The 19,377-nt window shown below is 31.9% G+C and overlaps 1 protein-coding gene and 1 long non-coding RNA gene across 2 annotated transcripts; both read left to right on the top strand.

Moving 5' to 3' along the window:
- Positions 1 to 752: 752 nt before the first annotated feature.
- Positions 753 to 2,586, top strand: LOC123887228. The gene is made up of 3 exons (XR_006801413.1): positions 753 to 822; positions 2,266 to 2,346; positions 2,537 to 2,586. It is a non-coding gene; the product is annotated as an uncharacterized LOC123887228 (long non-coding RNA).
- A 9-nt stretch (positions 2,587 to 2,595) lies between these two features.
- Positions 2,596 to 7,443, top strand: LOC123886292. The gene is made up of 13 exons (XM_045935624.1): positions 2,596 to 3,105; positions 3,226 to 3,511; positions 3,623 to 3,727; positions 3,769 to 3,860; positions 3,958 to 4,185; positions 4,697 to 4,951; positions 5,042 to 5,733; positions 5,816 to 6,007; positions 6,108 to 6,212; positions 6,326 to 6,392; positions 6,543 to 6,638; positions 6,751 to 6,825; positions 7,119 to 7,443. The coding sequence occupies exons 1-13, from the start codon at positions 2,596 to 2,598 to the stop codon at positions 7,215 to 7,217; spliced, it is 2,802 nt and encodes a 933-aa protein (XP_045791580.1). The 3' UTR covers positions 7,218 to 7,443.
- The last annotated feature ends 11,934 nt before the right edge of the window (positions 7,444 to 19,377 follow it).

The raw sequence follows: 19,377 nt of genomic DNA, 5'->3' as shown, positions 1-19,377 counted from the left end.
TTTGTTTTTTATTCGAGTATAATTATCTTACTATAACATTAAAAATAAAAGCACACTAGTAGAAAAATGACTTTTGGCTAAGAGATTCCACTACCGGTATGTGAATACCAGTAGTTAAAACTATTTGACCAAAGGATTCCACTACTGATATTTGAATACCAGTAGTGAAAAGTTCATAGACAAGGGATTTCACTACTGGTTTTATTAAATCAGTAGTGAAAAGTAGACACGGTGGCAATGTTGTAATTACGTTGAAATTTGTTTTAATTGTATTTTACTACCGATTTGGGATTCACCCGTAGTGGAATCCCTATTAGTGTTCATTAATTTGTTCATTCCTCATTCTTCATTCCCAATCCTACGCGAAGCCAAACGATCGAGAACTACACGTACGTTTTCATTCCCAATCCCAAATCGCCAAATCCCTAAAAATCCCAAAGCGCCATCTTCATCATCGTCCCAAGTTCTTCAATCATTCTCCAATCTCTTCGTTTTCATTCGTTTTGATTCGGTTTCATTCTCCAAACCCTAGACGGCCCATCGCCTCATCGTCTCATCGTCTCATCGCCTCCAAATTTGCTTCAATCTGCATTCAATCTCTATTCTTTCCGGTAACAATCCCTTTTTCTCTCTATTCTTCATTTTTTTATAACCTAAATTCAATTCATATTTTAAATTTTTTTCTTCAATTTGGTTTATTAGGTTACCAGTGGAGTTGGGTTGCTTAGAATCAATGTTGCCATTTGTATAGTGCCGTTGCTTCTGCTCGATTAGTTTCAAGCTTGTCTATTCAATCTCTTGGTTGGTGTTTAGTTCCTCAAGGTGCGTTTTTTCACACTTTTTGTCTTTTATTTTCATTCAAATTCGATTCTTTATGCTACATTTATCTTAGATATAGATTCTTGTTCATTCGTTTTCATTCTTCTTCCTCCAAATTTCATTTTGTAAAAACAGTGTGAACTGGGAAGTGAGGGTTGGATTGAGCTAACAAATTTTTCATTCTTCTTCCTCCAAATTTCATTTTGTAAAAACAGTGTGAACTGGGAAGTGAGGGTTGGATTGAGCTAACAAATTTTTTAATTTGAACCTTTTGTAACAAGTGAAGTTTCATTACTAACAGTTCGATTTGGTTAACCACATTTCAGTTTTGGATAGAGAAGTAACCTAAACAATAGGCTCATTTCAGAAACTGCTATAATGGTTAAGTTACTTTCAATTCGGTTCAGCTATGGTTCAGTCCACGTTTATTTTTGAACGCTCATATTTAGTATGGTATGCGTTTCTTGATGCTATTTGGAAGATGGAATGTTAATATTGTAGGTGCCCTGATCTTTATTTTTAGCATAAGTTCGTTACAAAATTATAAAACCCATTCTAGTTGAGTGATATTTTGCTCCTTATGTTATCAGAGTCTTTTGTACCATTTTTTAAACAAGTCTTTTGGAGATTTTATTACCATGATGGAGAGTTGATCAAAGTGAGATTTGATATTTGGATTTGATCAGAATACATAATCTCAATCAAGTATGGCCTTGTGAGTTTCAATTGACCCTTTTTGAACTTGTCCCACCAAATGGATCCTTTTTGAATTCAAGGATTTTTGCCTATGAAATTTAATCTATTTGATCTGTTTTCAACTTCAAAGCTGCATATTACATTTCTATCATACCATCTTAAGTACGTAGTTATTATCTTAAACAAGTCCTTTATCTTAAAAGCTTAAAATTTGGGTGTCTAAGATGTAGAAGCACTTATGTGTAATGCTACTAAAGAAGCATAGTCACCACCCTTATGGAGCAATGCTTCATGTTTTCCTTTTTCTGCTATGACACCATTCTTAACTACTGCAATTAAATCTGCACCCTTAATAGTTGATAACCTATGAGCTACTATTATTGTTGTCCGCTCTACCATAACACGGTCAAGTGCATCTTGAACCACCTTCTCATCTTGTGAGCATTTGCTAATTCTGCTGCAGCTATAATCTCTGCTTCTGATGCATCTGCAGAGAGATAAGTACGTTGTAGGACAATTCAGAAAAGGTGTATTGAAAGCATCTTACGATAGAATCAGAACTTAATAGTTTTGGAGTGGTTGTTAATAGCTTTTATGAACTTGAAAAGTGTTTATGCAGATTATCATATTGTGTGCAGTTTAGAATTCATATTATGTGCAGTTTAGAATTCATAATAGCCGTTTTACATAGTTTATAAGAATCATTTTTATAAACAAATTAATCACTTTTGGAATTCATATTATGTGCAGTTTAGAAGTTTGGGTTGATAGTTCGTTGGTTGTTCGTGTTCTGTTCGAAGTTAGAAGGTTCAATCACGGTCTCATCTACAGGTACCGATTCTATTTCAAAACATAGAAGCTATAAACTTAGATGCAATGCAAATTACTATGTAAAAATTCTGCTATATGCAAATTCTGTTATAGGCTATGAATTTTTATTAAAATAGGGCGAGAGAATGTTTCGCAATATTAACAACCTAGTCATTCCTTTAACATAGAATGCATTAATTTCGAAACGTAGGTATGGACCGTAGTTGGATGAGAGCTAATCGATTAAGTACTGAGTACAGAACAGGAGTGATGGAATTTATACAGTTTGCTGAAAGTAATGCTGAACTAGAACGTCCTCCTCCTGAGTTTCCTCCACTTTTTCTATGTCCGTGTATTTTTTGTGCAAATAAAGAACCAAAACGTACTAAGAAAGAAATCATGAATCATCTAATTTGTGACGGGATTTGTCAAAATTATACACAATGGATATGGCACGGTGAAGTAGTAGCAACGCCAAGTGTGTCCCATAGAGAAAGTGGTAGTGTGGATATCGATGATCGACTGGAAGACATGATGCGTGATATTGGAGAAGATTCGTTTAAGAGGGCGCATGTGTATGAAACTTTATGCAGTGACAAGGATGAACCATTGTATCCGGGATGCACAAATTTTACCCGTTTGTCTGCGGTGTTAAAATTGTTTAATCTGAAAGCAAAAAATGGGTGGACCGACAAAAGTTTCACTGAATTGCTTGAATTGTTGATACAAATGCTTCCAGAAGGTAATGTAATGCCAAATCGTTATTACGAGGCGAAGAAAGTATTGTGTCCAATGGGTTTGGAGTATGAAAAGATACATGCATGCCCTAATGATTGCATATTATACAGAAAAGAGTTTGTAAACTATAATCATTGTCCGACATGTAAGTCGTCTCGCTAGAAAAAGAAAGATGGTGATTCTAGTGATGATGAGGTGACCAAAACGGGTCCTCCCGTGAAAGTGGTATGGTACCTACCAATAATTTCAAGGTTCAAGAGATTGTTTGCTAATGCAAATGACGCGAAGAATCTTAGATGGCATGCAGAAGAGAGAAAATGTGATGGCCAAATTCGCCATGTAGCTGATTCTTTGCAATGGAAGAAAATCGACTCTTTGTTTCCAAATTTTGGCAAAGAGTCGAGAAACCTTAGATTTGGACTTGCTACTGATGGAATGAATCCGTTTGGTAATCAAAGTACTAACCATAGTTCATGGCCTGTTCTCCTGATGATTTACAACCTATCTCCTTGGTTGTGCATGAAGCGTAAATATATTATGTTATCGATGATGATTTCAGGCCCAAGACAACCAGGAAATGACATAGATGTTTATCTAAGTCCACTAATTGATGATTTGAAAGTGTTGTGGGAGGAAGGAGTGGATGTTTTTTATGCGTATTCTGGTGAACAGTTCAACATGCGTGCCATGTTTTTGGTTATGTAGCACTTGTTACTCGAGAAAGATGTAGCATTGCGAAAGATGAGTGGAAACATATACCTAAAACCGTAAAAGATGCTATTTGGACAAATATTAAGGTATTTGAAATTTTATATGATTTTGTTATATTTTATTATCATATACTAACAAATACATCTTATGCTAACACCAAATTTTTTAATGTAAATATTATAGGCTGTTTTTGTTATACCCGAGTTTGATGATGAAAAAAAGAATGATCATTTGAAGAAAATATGGTGTAACTATGCGGGGGAGCGATGGAAAGATTTTAAATCACGGTTGACTAGAACTTATATCACAGACCCCAAACCAGATGACGTTCCTCCATACGTCAAGTATAAATACATCAAAAAAGATATATGGGAAGAGTTTGTAAAGTTTCGACAGACCGCTGAATTTAAGGTTAGTGTAATTTAGGATTTTAGAAGCAAAAATAATGAAATTGATCACTGCTGTGCCTAAATATTGATACATTGCTGTGATACATTGTTGTGATACAATTTAGCAGCAGAATTACAGAATTACAGAATCACAGCAGCAGAATTACAATTTAGCAGCAGCAGTACATAAATTGATCATGCTGTGATACATTGCTGTGATACATTGCAGCAGCAGCAGAATTCCAATTCTTGTTCATGTTAAATATACAAATTTTGCTACTGCTGATACATTGCTGTGCTTAAACTGTGATACTGTGTATGTCATGCTGTGCTTAAATTGTGAGATATGAGTTAGAATACATTGCTGTGCTTAAATTGTGTATGTCATACATTGCTGTGCTTAAATTCTAATGTCATACTGTGATGTTGTGCTTAAAAAGGAATGGTCAAAATCAAATTGGTTTAAATTGTCTTGACAAGTAGCTTACATTTGCTACTGATGTGCTTAAACTAATTATCTGAGTTTATAATAGGAAAAAAGTCAAAAGGGTAGGGAGAATCATGCAAAGAATGTTTACCCACATGTATTATCCCGTGGAGGGTATAAGAGGCTCGAGGAGGAGATGATGAATGAAAAGCGATTGTTGATGTCGAAAGATAGTTCTGGCTTAACTGATGATGATCGTAATCCATATCCACCGGAACGCTATGAGTCATGGACGAGAGCACGACTAAAGAAAGGGGGAGAATTCACATCTGAGCCTGCAAAAAAAGTTGCTGAGAAAATTGTAAGTAACATTTGGAAAATTAATTGAAATTATATTATTGATCGAAATTTATATTATTGAGATTAATTGCATTTTTTTTGCATGTTGTAGGTTTCTCTTGTTGAAGACACAAAAAAGGGTGACTTTGTTCCAAAGGGACGTCACGATGTCCTAACAGAAGCCATTGGAACACCTGAGCATGGTGGTAGTGTTCGTGGTGTTGGAAAAAAACATAATATTTCCACTTACTGGGGAAGATCGAAGGTTTCACGTCAAAGACAAGATATAGATGTCAAAGAGCAACTAGCAGCATTTAAAGCTGATATGGAAGCTAAGTTTGAGGAAAAGTTGGCGCAAGAGCGTAAGATGTTGGCGCAAGAGCGTAAGATGATGCAAGATTCTCTTATGGAGACACTAAAGTCCATGGGTTTATCCCAAACCTCTGATACAAATAATAAAGTCATGGTACCTGAAGCGCAAACTGATAAACTTGTTGTCACCGGAAGCGCAAAAGGGAGTTGTTCTCCTGCACCGGTCAAGACGCAAAATGAACTCAAGGAGGTTGTTGTCACTGAAAGCGCAAAAGGAAGTTGTTCTCCTGCACCGGTACCAGAGGCTCAAAATAACATGGATGATGTTCAGAAATTGTTAATCATGGTTCTGAAAAAGGGTGAAGAGCATTTGCATGTAAAATTAAATCATTGTTCAGTTTGTGTTAATTTTCTCATGTCTTGCAAGTGTATAAGAGAGTTGTTGGTGGGTTCTATTTGGCTCGACATGACTACTCTAAGTGTTTGGTGCTCGTAAGTGTACTTTCTTATTTACTACTATCTCAATATCTGTTAATATGTTATATATCTTTCCTAACTTTAAAATTATATTCAGGTACATTCATCGTTTATGCATTGAAAACAACACCACAAATGTATATGGAATTTTGGAACCTGCTGAGTTGAATATTGTTGGTGATGGGAGAAAAAGTAATCAGAAAATGTCTCAAAGTAAATGCAAAAAATACATCCAGCATAAGTTACAAAATGAAAAGAAAGAGTGTCAATTATTACCATTTAACCATGGGTAAGTTTGTATGAATTTGTGTATTTTTTTAATACTTATTTATTTTTTATAACTCATAGTTATTAACAATATAATACTGTTCTTCCACGCACGCGTACAGAGGACATTGGCAGTTGATAATACTTTGTCCAAAGATAAATACTGTGGTTGTTCTTTGTTCACTACATTGGAAACTTAATTCAATAATGGAGAAAATTGTTTCAAGGTAATTAAGTTTATACTTTATGGGTTTTTGTTATATACTATAAACATAAATTATTACAAAAGGAAGTTTATATTTTATATGATTTTATGCGGCTTTTTTTTCTTATGAATTAGTGTTTTTACGGTTGATCAAATGGCGAATGGCAATAGAAAGAACAATACCGTATGGCTTTATCCCAAAGTAAGTGTGGTATTCTAACTTTATATATATTTACTTTTTTGATAAGTAATTAAGTATGGCTATATATATTTACTGTATGACTTTTTGATAAGTAAGTGTGGTATTTTTTGATCAAATGTTACTATATATAATTATGTCATCCATTTGTAGGGGAGGAAACAATATAATACAAATGACTGTGGATACTATGTAATGAAAAATATGTTGGACATTGTCACTGCTAAGATAACTGAGTCTTGGATGGAGGTAATAATTTTTATTTTTTATAACATCAATAATTTTTTATAACCGAGTCAAGAATAGTTTTATATTATTATTTACTTATTGTAGATATTTAATGACCCAAAAGAGTTAACAGCTGACGAGATGTATGAATTGCGACTACGTTGGTCAACATATTTTTTGGAGTTATTGGAGGGTTAAGATTTATCTGGTGAGTTATAGAATAGTTAATTATTTAATAATGCATCTGATTTATTTAATTTTATTTTGGACTGTTTTGAACTTGGTTGCCAATACTTTGCAATGTTTTGCCTTTTCACCTCTTTGAAAATTTAGTTTTTTGTCTCTAAAAGTAAGCAATGGTCTGTTGATGCTATTGGCTTATTATTAAGTGTCTTTGTTTTTGCAGATAATCACAATGCTTTGACAATTGTTAGCATATGGTTCCCAGTGGTTTTCGTATGTGCATCACTGTTTTGGACTGTTTATTTTGGACTGTTTTAGGATGGTTTTATGAAGATCGAGGTGTTCGTTGATTTTGCAATGTTGTTCGAGGTGTTCGAGATGAAGATCCTAAAGGGAAAGAAATGGAGAGAGCATTGATGAGGTTACTTGGAAATTCAACATCACTAGCTTCCTGCCGTTTTCTTTAGTGGTAAATTAGTTGGTTCTATGGATAGAGTTTTGACTTTTTATATTAATGGGCTGTCTGCTTGGAATTAGACTAGATAATTAGTGATAATGTTAAGCATTGACTTTTAATGTGTTGAATGTAACTTGTTAGGAATTGACAATGACTTGTGGAAAATAATATTCGGAATTATGTCAATTTTCTTGTGCGTTATTAGCTACTAGTAATTTCTAGGTTGTACGTATAATTTCTGCGCCGGAAAAGTGTAGGCCATATAATTAATATGCAGGCACAGGAAGCTACAAAAAAACGAAAAAAAAAATAAAATAAAACTAACATACCACTACTGATATTTATAACAATCAGTAGTGAAAACTACACATACCACTACGGGTAAAAGTAATGACCCGTAGTGGAATTCCCAATTCTTAAAAAAAAAAACTGGAAACCATACATACCACTACGGATATGCGTAAATACCCGTAGTGGAATCCCCAATTCTTTAAAAAAAAAACTGGAAAACCATACATACCACTACGGATATGTGTAAATACCCGTAGTGGAATCCCCATGATTTATATTAAAAAAATTTGAAACCATACATACCACTACTGGTATTCATTATAACCGACGTGGAATCTCATACATACCACTAAGGGTATTTGTAAAAACCGACGTGGAATCCCCATAATTTTAAATAATAATTACAGAAGAAATTAGGATACCACGACGGGTATTAAAAGACCCGACGTGGAAAGTGTGGACTTACAACGTCGACCGCGTTTACTACTGGCCACGGCCAGTAGTGGAAAGTCTGTTTGGCCAGTAGTTGAATCTCCTTTCTGCACTAGTGGCAAAATCAAAATTATTTGAAGACGGTTGATATTTTAACACAAAGAAACTGACATAGTAGTCGTACCGTATCACTATTTGTAATTGGAAGAACATGATGACACACAACTAGGTTGAAAAGAAATATTAAAAGGATCATGCTAACTAGTGTTCTGGGCACACTCAAAAGACATGGACAGATTGTATATAATATGGTTCGTGTCATCTCTATGTTGCATTTTTGTGTGATCCTTTACTAACTTATTGGATCGAGTTGTAAATTTTGGCCTGGCCCAATAGATCATTTCTCTTATGACGAATCTTTCGAGTTTAAATTATAATAAAAATAATTATTGATCAGATTTTACTTATTTCGCGGTCGAACTATGAATTATAAAGGTTTCTTTCTCTTAGAGTGTGTTGGTTGGGAAAAGAAAGTGAGAAGAGTTGGACCAAAAAAAAAAGTGAGAAGAGAGAAAGAGATGAGAAAGAATATGAAAAGAGAGAATAATGTGAGAAATAAAATAAATTTGATGTATTGTTTGGAATAAGAAAAAGAAAAAAGAAATAGAAGAGAGAGAAGTTAATGTACATTTTAAAGAGACAAAAATATCCTTGAACTGATTTTATTTATTTTAGTGGTGTTAATTAATTACTTCCTCCGTACCACAATATAAGTCACTTTAGCACTTATGGGCCGCCTTTTCACTAAAGACAGATTATCTCGCATCGGAGTAATAACCGATGGTATGAGTAGCTTCTGTAATAATGTAGAATCTTTGGAACATATTTTCTTTGAATGCAACACTACCCAAATTATTTGGAGGGAGATCTTATCATGGGTTGGTTTTATAAGATCCCCTACAAGTTGGAGTGGAGAAAAACTTGGTTGATTCAAGAAACAAAAAAGAAAGGATGGAGAAGGCAAATCTTGAAGATAGCTGCAGCCGAAACTATATATGTCATATGGAGGATATGGAATGAGATGACATTCTCTCAACATTGCATATATCCTTGTTTGAATGATACCATAATATATATAGCATAGTTATGAGATGAACTTTGCATAGGAAACTCGGTATACATGTGAATATCACTACCTTGCCTAGAGTAGCATAGTTGAATTTGGATTTTATAACAGTTGGGCTATAGGTTATTTGAGACTTATCTAGATCCTATGGATCGGTTGTACTTATTGTTTTTGGAAATAAAAAGTAATGCTTTGATTCCAAAAAAAAATGTAATTAATGTAGTATTGAAAAAAAGAAATTATTAGTTGATTTAGAAAATTATCATTCATTTATGATATGGAAAAAATAAATTGAAGAATTGAAAGTATATAGAGTAATAAATACTTAATGGTATAACAAGAAAAATAACATTAAACCCTTAGCTCAACTAGCTTAACCAGTTGAGCTACTCATCCCACCCATATATAGTACTCCCTCTAGTCTTATGTGTAAGCAAATATATAAAAAATAAGAAAAAAAGAAACTTGCTTACGTGTGGGTTGTATGGACCGAAAAAAACCATAGACTATTCAGAGGCTCAGCAAACTCAGTACATCTTATGTTGGACAAGATCAAAACTTTTTCTTTTAGGTGGTTGAAAGCGACGAGTAGTACTTTAACTTTGAACTGCCATAATTGGTGGTCTAGTCCTATGCTTTGCTTATGCCTTGTATAGTTTCTTTCTGATTTCTGTATTTTGACTCTATTGTAACCTTGATTGGTCTCTCTTAGCACGTCTTGTGCTGCGAACACTTTTATATTTATATATATCTCATTTTGCTTTATTCAAAAAAAAAATAAAAAACACACTTTAAGAAAGTAGGTTAAGTGCATTAATTGAGGAGAAAAAATACCTCATTTTCAATTATACCCTTCTCGAAAAATGTATCATTGCATTTATTGGTTTAATCAATATTTAATTTAAGGATAAAATTGGTATAATGACATGTACATAATAATAGAGGTTGACTTTTGTTTATATTTGAGACTTTTAATTTTTTTATTTTGTTGCTTACATTTGAGACCGGAGGGAATATCTGTATAATAGGAATTGTGCTTGATTAAATATTCAGTGTACAGAGACGTGATATGATATGCATAAAAAATAATTTTGAATGCATGTTGAATAAAGGAGGGTAAAGCTGTAAAAGAAAAATAAACAGTGTCTTAACTGGACTTTCTGTGAAATGCAGCGAAGAAATAAAAAGGTGCTGGATACTAGCAGAATCACTTTTTCGCTGCTATTTCTTTTGTCAACCAATCAAGATGATTTTGCCATTTTTCACTACTTTCTCTTTTCCCTAAATAATGCATACCAAATACTCCCTCTAATCCTTATTATAAGTGGAAGTTTACTTTTCAAATTCATAGAATGTTGAATGTATCTGGTCAACAATATGGACCGGATACATCCAACATTCTATGAATCTAAAAAATAAATTTCTTCTTAATAAGGACCGGAGGGAGTAGACCATTAAGAACCAGAATGTTAATAAAAAAAATCATTCATTTCTGTTTTTTAATAAACTTTCATTTTCATTATTTGACAAGGACTACTATTTTAACACAAAGAAAAATAGCATTAAATATAATAAATTAACATAAATTGTTTTTTAATAAACTTTCTCTTTTGCTTAGATAACTTTTGGTTAGATAACTGGTGTGGTCAGCCTTTAGTGCATTCTTAAGTATCCCTGATTGGATTCACCCTCATCTCAAGTTTACTGTGAAGGCTTTTATTGTTAACCATCATAGTGGTCTATTCCACAGGCTTTGCAATTAGCTTTTCCTAATCTCTCCAATATTGTCCAGAATATTACTATACCTTTAGGAGAGGCGGAGGACAAAATTGTTTGGAAAATTAATTTGGAATATTTCTATACCTCCTTCAAAGTCTCTTCTTTTGGAGGGTTATTCATAACAAAATTCTCACTGATGATAACTTAATTGCAAGAGGTCACATTTGCCATCCATATGCAATTTACTCTCTTCGTATCAAAATATATGTCACTTTAAGGAAAAAATTTGTACCACAATATATGTCACTTTATATTACCAACGAAGCATTTAATGCTATTTTTCCTATTATACCCTTAACTATTTATTACTCTATCTTCTTTCAATTCTTAAATTTATTTTTTTCATACCATAAATGAAGGACAATTTTGTAAATCAACTCATTATCTTTCTTTTCCATACAATATTAACTATCTTTCTTAATATGTGTAAAAGTGACAAAGCGACATATATTGTGGTATGGAGGGAGTATCTCTCAAGCATTCTGAGTCTAGCCACCACCTTCTGTTTGATAGTTACTTTGCTTATAACATTTGGAGATGTGGCTTTCTTTCCCTCTCAATGTTCCTGTCATTTCAAAGGTTGATGATTGTTGGGCTTTATTAAATAAGTCTTGGTCCCCTCAATGCAAGATTACTATTTTGTCTGCTATTATTAATTCTGTGAATGCTATCTGGTTTGCATGGAACCAAGCAAGGATCAACAATAACACCATCCATTGGAAATCTTCCATTTCTTCGATTATTGCTGATGTTGCTTTTTCTGGAAATGCTACTTTAAAGACCGCTTCTTTCTCTATGTTTGATTTCTCAATTCTAAAGGAGTTTAACATTAAAGTTCATCCTCCCAAAGCTCCTGTTAGTCAAAGAATTTTTATGCACCCTCCAATCTTCAATTGGATCAAATGCAACACTGATGATGCTTCAATTGGTGTTTGACTTTGGCAGCATGTGGTGACATTTTCAGAAACTCCAGTTCTGATCACTTAGGGAATTTTGCTTTTAATATTGGTGACGGAAATGCTTTCCTTGCTGAGCTAACTGGCGCTATGATAGCTATTGAGATTGCTGCTTCCAAAAATTGGGTTAATTTATGGCTTGAGCATGGCTCAAGACTTGTTATTTTGGCTTTTAGCAAACCTTCCATGGTTCCTTGGAGAATTAGAAACAGGTGGATGAATGCTTTGCTCCTTACTAAATCCATGAGGTTTATGGCTATTCACATTTATAAAGAAGGAAATCACTGTGCGGATAAGCTTGCTAACTGTTCAAGTTTTTACTTGGTGGGATGATGTGCATAGGGCCCTTTCTATGGATTTTGACACTTGTTGTTACAAAAAAAACATGCTAATATATTTTTTTTTTTAAAAAAACAAACAAATTTGTGAGAAAAAACTAGCTTATGAGACAAAATCATCAAGAAAGTATACTATAACTCATCGAGGAAGTATTTGGCTATGTGTTTAAGGTAATGAATCGGGAAAAAATGTAAATCACACTTATGTTGATTCAAATAATGGAATAAAAAAAATAAGTTACACTTGAAATCCGATGAAGAAGAAGAACGAGTGTGAAGAGGCAAAAAGGAGCAAGAATGAGCAATGCAATATGAGAGTAAAACGACATTAATTAATCCTAAATTTGGCACCGGTTGTATGAATGAATAGAATATATATATATATATAAATTTACTTTATATAAGTGTTATATTTTATTGGGTTGAGCCTTCTTATAATATTCCTTACTAAAAAAGTACATATTTTATATTCTTACGTAAATCGCGGGCCAGCCCGCCCTGTGTTCGTCCCGCTTTTTAAGCGAATTTGGCGGGACGGGCCAACTAAAGGGTTCGAGCTCAAAACTTAGGCTCAGCCCGCAAAAGTTGGCGGGATAAACGATCCGGCCCGGTGGGTTGGGCCCGTTTTGCCACCCCGAATTACCAATGAAACATTTAATATTATTTTTCCTATTATACCATTAACTATTTATTACTCTCTTCTTTCCACACCGTATTACTAAACTCAAATGAAATGTGTGCAAACCATATAATATGGTTTTTGTGTAAGGTGAGGTTTACTGTACCCATTCATAATTTGAGGATATTTACCCATCAACCAATAAAATCAAACCACATAAGTGGATTTGCAGTTGGTACCCACAACTAACTTGTAACAAACTTTTGAATTTGCATATGATTTGTTCTTATTAGTTGATAGGTAAATATCCTCAAATTATGAAAGGGTAGAATAGTAAAAACTTTTGTGTTAAAAATCATTTCTCTTGTTTGACCCTTTACTAACTTACTGGATTGAGTTGTAAATTTTGGGTAGGCCTGATAGAAATTTTAAGTTGGCTTTTGTGAATTTTTTCCCGACCCCCTATAATTAACCCTTTACCCCTACATTTTTTATGATATTCGAATTTTACCCTTAATTATACTCCCTCCGTTTTTTATAAGTGTCTAGTTAGAATGATAACACCAAATTAAGAAAGTAAATTTTTGCACCTTATCTTCCTATTATACCTTCATCTTAATTCACCAATAAATTCCTTTTTTTTTTGCACTCTTACAAATAAATTTATTATTATACAAAAAAAAATTGTTTCTCTCGTAACAATCTGAATATAACAAGGTAGGAACAAACTTTCCTATCGTAAAAAAAAAAGGAACAAACTTTCCTATCGTAAAAAAAAAGAACAAACTTTAATTTTTTTTTTTAAAAAAATTAGTTTTCCAAATATATATATAAAAACTTATTGAAAATGATAAGAATAATTGACAAAGGGCATAATTGACAAATTGCATCCTTAAAATACAAATTGGATAGTTAATTAGAAACGCTAAATCTGATGAAACTGAACACTTATAAAAAAACAGAAGGAGTATTATTTTTAATTTTTTTTACTTTATTATATTCAACTTTTTCGCGATCTCTGTGCACTCCATCCACTGAAGTGTTCCGGTACGCTTAAATTGTTCTGGTTTGATACATTTTGCTGGAACAACAAATCCTACAATCTTGTCCTCGGATAATCGCCACTGATAAATATAAAAATATAAAAAATTATATTGGAACCTGATATGAATATTCATACCTAAACACTTCGATCCGGTATGAATATTCATAACTACACAGTAGTGTTCCGGTATGAATATTCATACCTACACACTTCGTTCTGGTATGAATATTCATACATACACACTTTGTATAAGTGTTCCGGTATGAAAATTCATACATAAACACTTCGTTCTGGTATGGTATGAATATTCATACCTAAACACTTTGTTAATATTCATATCTAAACACTAGTCAAATTTGTTCTCGTATAATTTTTTTAATTCATTTATTTATCAAGGACGATTATTAGAGGACGAGATGGTAGGATTCGACGATCCGGTTAAATGTATCAAACCAGAACAATTTAAGCGTACCGGAACACTGTAGTGGAGGGGGTACGCAGAGATCCCAAAAAGTTAAATAGAATAAAGTAAAAAAAATAATAATTAAGGGTAAAATTGGAATATCATAAAAAATGTAGAGGTAAATGGTTAATTGTAGGGGAAAAAAAATCCTGGCTTTTTTTTTTTTACTAAAATAAAAGATATTCATTCATTCAAATTGGTAGAGTACATCAGATTCAAGTACAAATTTCATACCGCTAAAAACGAAAAGGATGAATCTGCGAACAAACTCACAGCATCGATCCAAGTTAATAGCATAAAACAGCATACTCATGCCTACAAATAATGTGATAAAATTAAAGTAACCGGAATACATATGCCTCCGGTTCTGCATCGTTGACGAACTTAATCACGGTGTGAATTAGTAGTTGACCGAGGTTGATCTGCCAATTCAATCAAACGAACACCGCAACAAGACGGGAATACAAAAACCGCACAAAGACGGGACGACGAAATCATAAAAAAACACACAAAAGAAAATTTTAATATATGTGAAAACCACTTATTTAGATTAAAACAAACAGAAAAAAATCCTGGCTTTTGTTAGGCATTTTTTTGGAAATTTAAGAAACCTTTTTTTTCCATCTTAATTACCCATTCTTAATTACAAAAAAAAAGGCTTAAATGCAGTTTTATCCCCCTGTTTTGATTAAATCGGAATTTTACCCCCTGTTTTAAAATGCGGATTTTTACCCCTGTTTTATAATTTTTTGGATTTTACCCCCTAAAATTCTGCTTTCAAGTCTAAACTTCAAAGCTTCACACAGAACTTAATTTAGAACAATAATACACCAAACTGATATCGAAATGACCGTAATCGAGATAAATTTCCACAGAATCAAACCCCACTAAATTTGGAGTTACAGAGATATATTAATTGCCGTTTTAGTGAAGGTATGTCTCCCAAAATTCTGCACAAAATCTGCTTTTGAGTAACAACTTCAAAGCTTCGCACACAACTCAATTTGGATCAATAATTCACCAAAAGGATACCGAAATGACCGTAATAAAGTTATCTTTACACAGAATCAAACCACACTAAATTTGGAGTTACAAAGAGAGACTAAATACTGTTTTAGTGAAGGTATGTCACCCAAAATTCTGCACAAAATTTGCTTTCGAGTCACAACTTCAAAGCTTCTCACACAACTCAATTTGGATCAATAATTCACCAAACGGATACCGAAATGACCGTAATCGAGTTAGATTTCCACAGAATCAAACCCTACTAAATTTGAAGTTACAAAGAGAGATTAATTACCGTTTTAATGAAGGTCTGTCCAATTACTAATTTTGCAGAAATCTACTTCTGACCTTCAAATTCAACATCGTCTACCAAACAGATGGTAACTCCAAATTCGACGAAATTGAAATGACAACCAAGGATAATTTTGTTATAATCTTAATTCATTCTAAAAAGAGCAAAAATAATTTTTTTCTCTATTTGGATCGGTAAATTCATTTGAATGTCCTTTTCAAGAAATGTATTAACAGTTACAAGTAGCTCTCAAATCATAATATTTGTCTAGTCGTTAAAAATTTGGAGTTGGTCTACTTAATCTCGCCTGATTTGATTTAAAATAGATTGTGTGCCACCAAATTTGTGGCCTAAACAAATTGTAACTCATTCTTCTATGTCATGTTAGACTTTTTAAGACGTATATTTTCAGCCAACACATTTAAAGATTTGAAGCTCATTTTTTAATTAAATAAATTAATCCAAATTGTTGCACATAATTATAGCTCTATTTCCTTAGCTTTTTCAAGGACAAAAAGATTACGAAAAGGGAACTTCTACGGTAGATTCGAATCCAGTACATTAAATGTTCCATACAATATACTTTGCATAAGACACCCAGACGAATTTGAGTAAACATCCGAAAATTTACACTAAATGAAGCCCAATAGTGCAAAACTGAGCTTAAACATGAATAAGGATTAGCAAAGGCGATATGGTTAATTATGGTTATAATCTATTGCAGACATGCAAATATTCTCAGAATTGGGCACTGGGTCACTAGAAATAGCATACATAAGAGAATAAAAGGGTAAGTAAAAGAAAGGCATCACATCCTTCTCTTTTCCAGTACAAGAGTTGCTATTTTGTGCCCGACGCGAAGGATTGATTGTCCGACTATCGGCAAGAGTTGACTGACTTCCAGGAACTCCTGCAAAGTTCAGCACCATTTTCTTTCTAAGTTCTTAATACATTTTTGGCCACTTTCTTTGCGCAAGTAACCTGATTTTGCTTCCAGCACAATTCACAAGAATACAGTTGGAGATATAATTGTTATAAACCAACTGTGTCGTTTTTAAAATCTTTATCGTTGAAAAGAATAAGGATACAATGTTGGATTTATTTCATTTTATTTATTTATTAATTTAAATAAGGGATAATCTATAATCTATAATATGTAAAAAGCCAGACTTATTTCCCTTTCTCTCTCCTCTCCTCATTCAACCTCATGCATTGACATTTAATGTGGTTATTACAATTAATGACTCTACTAATTCTAATTATATATATAAAAAACTTAATATTATTGTTCAAATATTATTTTTTTAACTTTATGTAGATTCTTCATGTTTTAATTTATTTATTTTGTTATTAATAAAATAATAGTGAATTATTGACAAAATAAATTGTAATTATTATTATTTTATAATAAAATGGAATATGCCTTATATTCTTTTTTTAAAACAGTAATATTCTAATATGCCTTATTTCAAAAAGGAATGAAATATGCCTTACCGTAAACATTATGGAAGAGGCTTATTTTTAGGTATGAAATATGCCTACTACTTATTTTTCCTATTTATATATAATGTTCTGGTTGGATGCAGTGTAAATATGCCTTATTTTTAGGAATGAAATATGTCTTACCGTATAACGAACCGGAAATCCCTTCTGCTGCTGTTTCTTTTTCTTAGCCTTGGACACTACCGTAAAAGGCTCTTCCATAGCAATTTGATCACTTTCATAATTTCCATAACCGTCCATTTTACTTTGGTTTAACAAATTCATACCAGACTTTATTTTCTCGGTCTTAGGGTCAATTAATTTTAATTCTTTTAAATTTTTATATTATTATTGTTTCAAATTTAATTATTTTTAAAGCCAACTATATATTTATTTCGTACACAACAATTTTATTTTAAAAAAAAGTTTTTATTTTTTAAACAACAAAAATTATTATAATCCACATATATAAATTACAATGATTAAAAGTTAAATATAATAAGTTCCTAATCCTATAGGGTCACGTAGAAAAATATAATTGCCTCATATGCCGGTTATAATTTTATATATAGTAACCTTAAAAAAAAAAAAAGGTCTCTTTATGTCTTATATTTTAGAATGAAATATACCTTATTTAATAACATGTTTTTAAAAATAAAAACGGAATTAATATATTTGTCTTTAATGAGTATAATTGCATATTAAAGATAAAATTACTCATATGTCCATTTTTTCTCTCTCAATATATATCATCTTTGTGTGAACATTATAACTCATAGTTTTTCGACTCTTTTCCCTTTAGTTATTTTCGTTTTATGTGATTTTTTCTCCAACTTCTTATTCTTTATTTTGTTCTTCTTTTATCATTTAATGATTTTCTCTACTTTATTTTTTCAGGAATGTAATTGAAAGAAAGCTTTGGAGAGAAGATTTAAATGTGTCTTTTTGATCTCAAGAATGCTTTGAGATGTGTCACGGAATCGAAAAAATCAATTATTGATGAATAATTTTGTAATGACATATGTAGACTTTTAAAATTGATATGTATTATCTAATTGTACTCTATCAATTTGTTTCACATTTTTTTATTCATTAATATCATGTGTAATAGATCAATATTATTTATTTGTAGAAGAAAGTGTAGATTTGTTACATTAACTTGATTATTTTTGGTTTCAACAATTAGTGATTACTATATATTTTGATCAACACATTATCTTAAGTGGGTTTGTTTTATGTGGATTATCTTAAGTGGGTTTGCATTTGAACAATCAACTCATTAACAATGATTTATCACTCTTATGTTTTGATCGCTTTTTTTATGATTTATCACTCTTATGCTTGATTCAAGATAAAGTCTGAATAGCTTCCATATATCTTTTTTGGTTACAGCTTTCATATAGTATTTTAATAGTCATACAACATCAACGTAGTTATTTGATTTTTATTTTTTTATTAATGATAAAATTGAACTACAAGTTTTAAATTAAAAACACAATATAAATAATGAATTTTATAAAAACAAATTCGTATATATTATTTTTATGTCAAGTTTCTAAATTTATTTTGGTATAATAGAAAGTATGATTTATAAAATATAATAATTTTGTATAAATTATTTCTATTTTAATTAAAAGAAAATCTATTTTTTATATTATTTGGGACTTTTTTTCAAAGAAACTTACATTGCATTATGAAAACAATTATCTTCTCATGTGATTTTGGCAATTAATTCTCATATATCTCATATTCACTAACAACATTCTTGGCTATTCATACTCACGATGAGTTGACATTTCATCACTAACATTTCTTTCTGACATTGATTACCTCATATTAGTCACTTTACTCATTAATTACCTCACAATTAGTACCACAATATCTCATATCATTATTTGTAATTATTTACAATTATTACTTTATATTTCCTGGATGTACATTACATTCTATATATACGTGTATTCCATGTCAATGAAAATCATCAAAGTCTATTTCTTTATATTTGGTTGGTATTTTCTACATCTTTTACTCAAGTTATTCTGTAATCATTTTTTCATTTTTTTGTTTTTGTTTTTTTCTTTCAGCTAACATTCAAAGGTACTTTCTTCATCTCTTTTGTGTGAATAGTATATATGATGTTCATTTTCATCGGCTTCTTTGTTGGCTTATTTGTACCACTGTTTTTAAAATTATTTTGATGGTCCTTAGAATATTCAATTCAATGATTTAAAAATTGAAGGAGCTAGCATGTTAGCAACTGACCCAATGATGACCCAGGATGGTGACTATGGC

This window comes from Trifolium pratense, linkage group LG5, assembly GCF_020283565.1.
Source record: "Trifolium pratense cultivar HEN17-A07 linkage group LG5, ARS_RC_1.1, whole genome shotgun sequence".
NCBI classification, from domain to species: domain Eukaryota; kingdom Viridiplantae; phylum Streptophyta; class Magnoliopsida; order Fabales; family Fabaceae; genus Trifolium; species Trifolium pratense.
The sequence above is the reverse complement of the archived record's forward strand: the minus strand, read 5'-3'. Positions and strand labels throughout refer to the sequence as shown.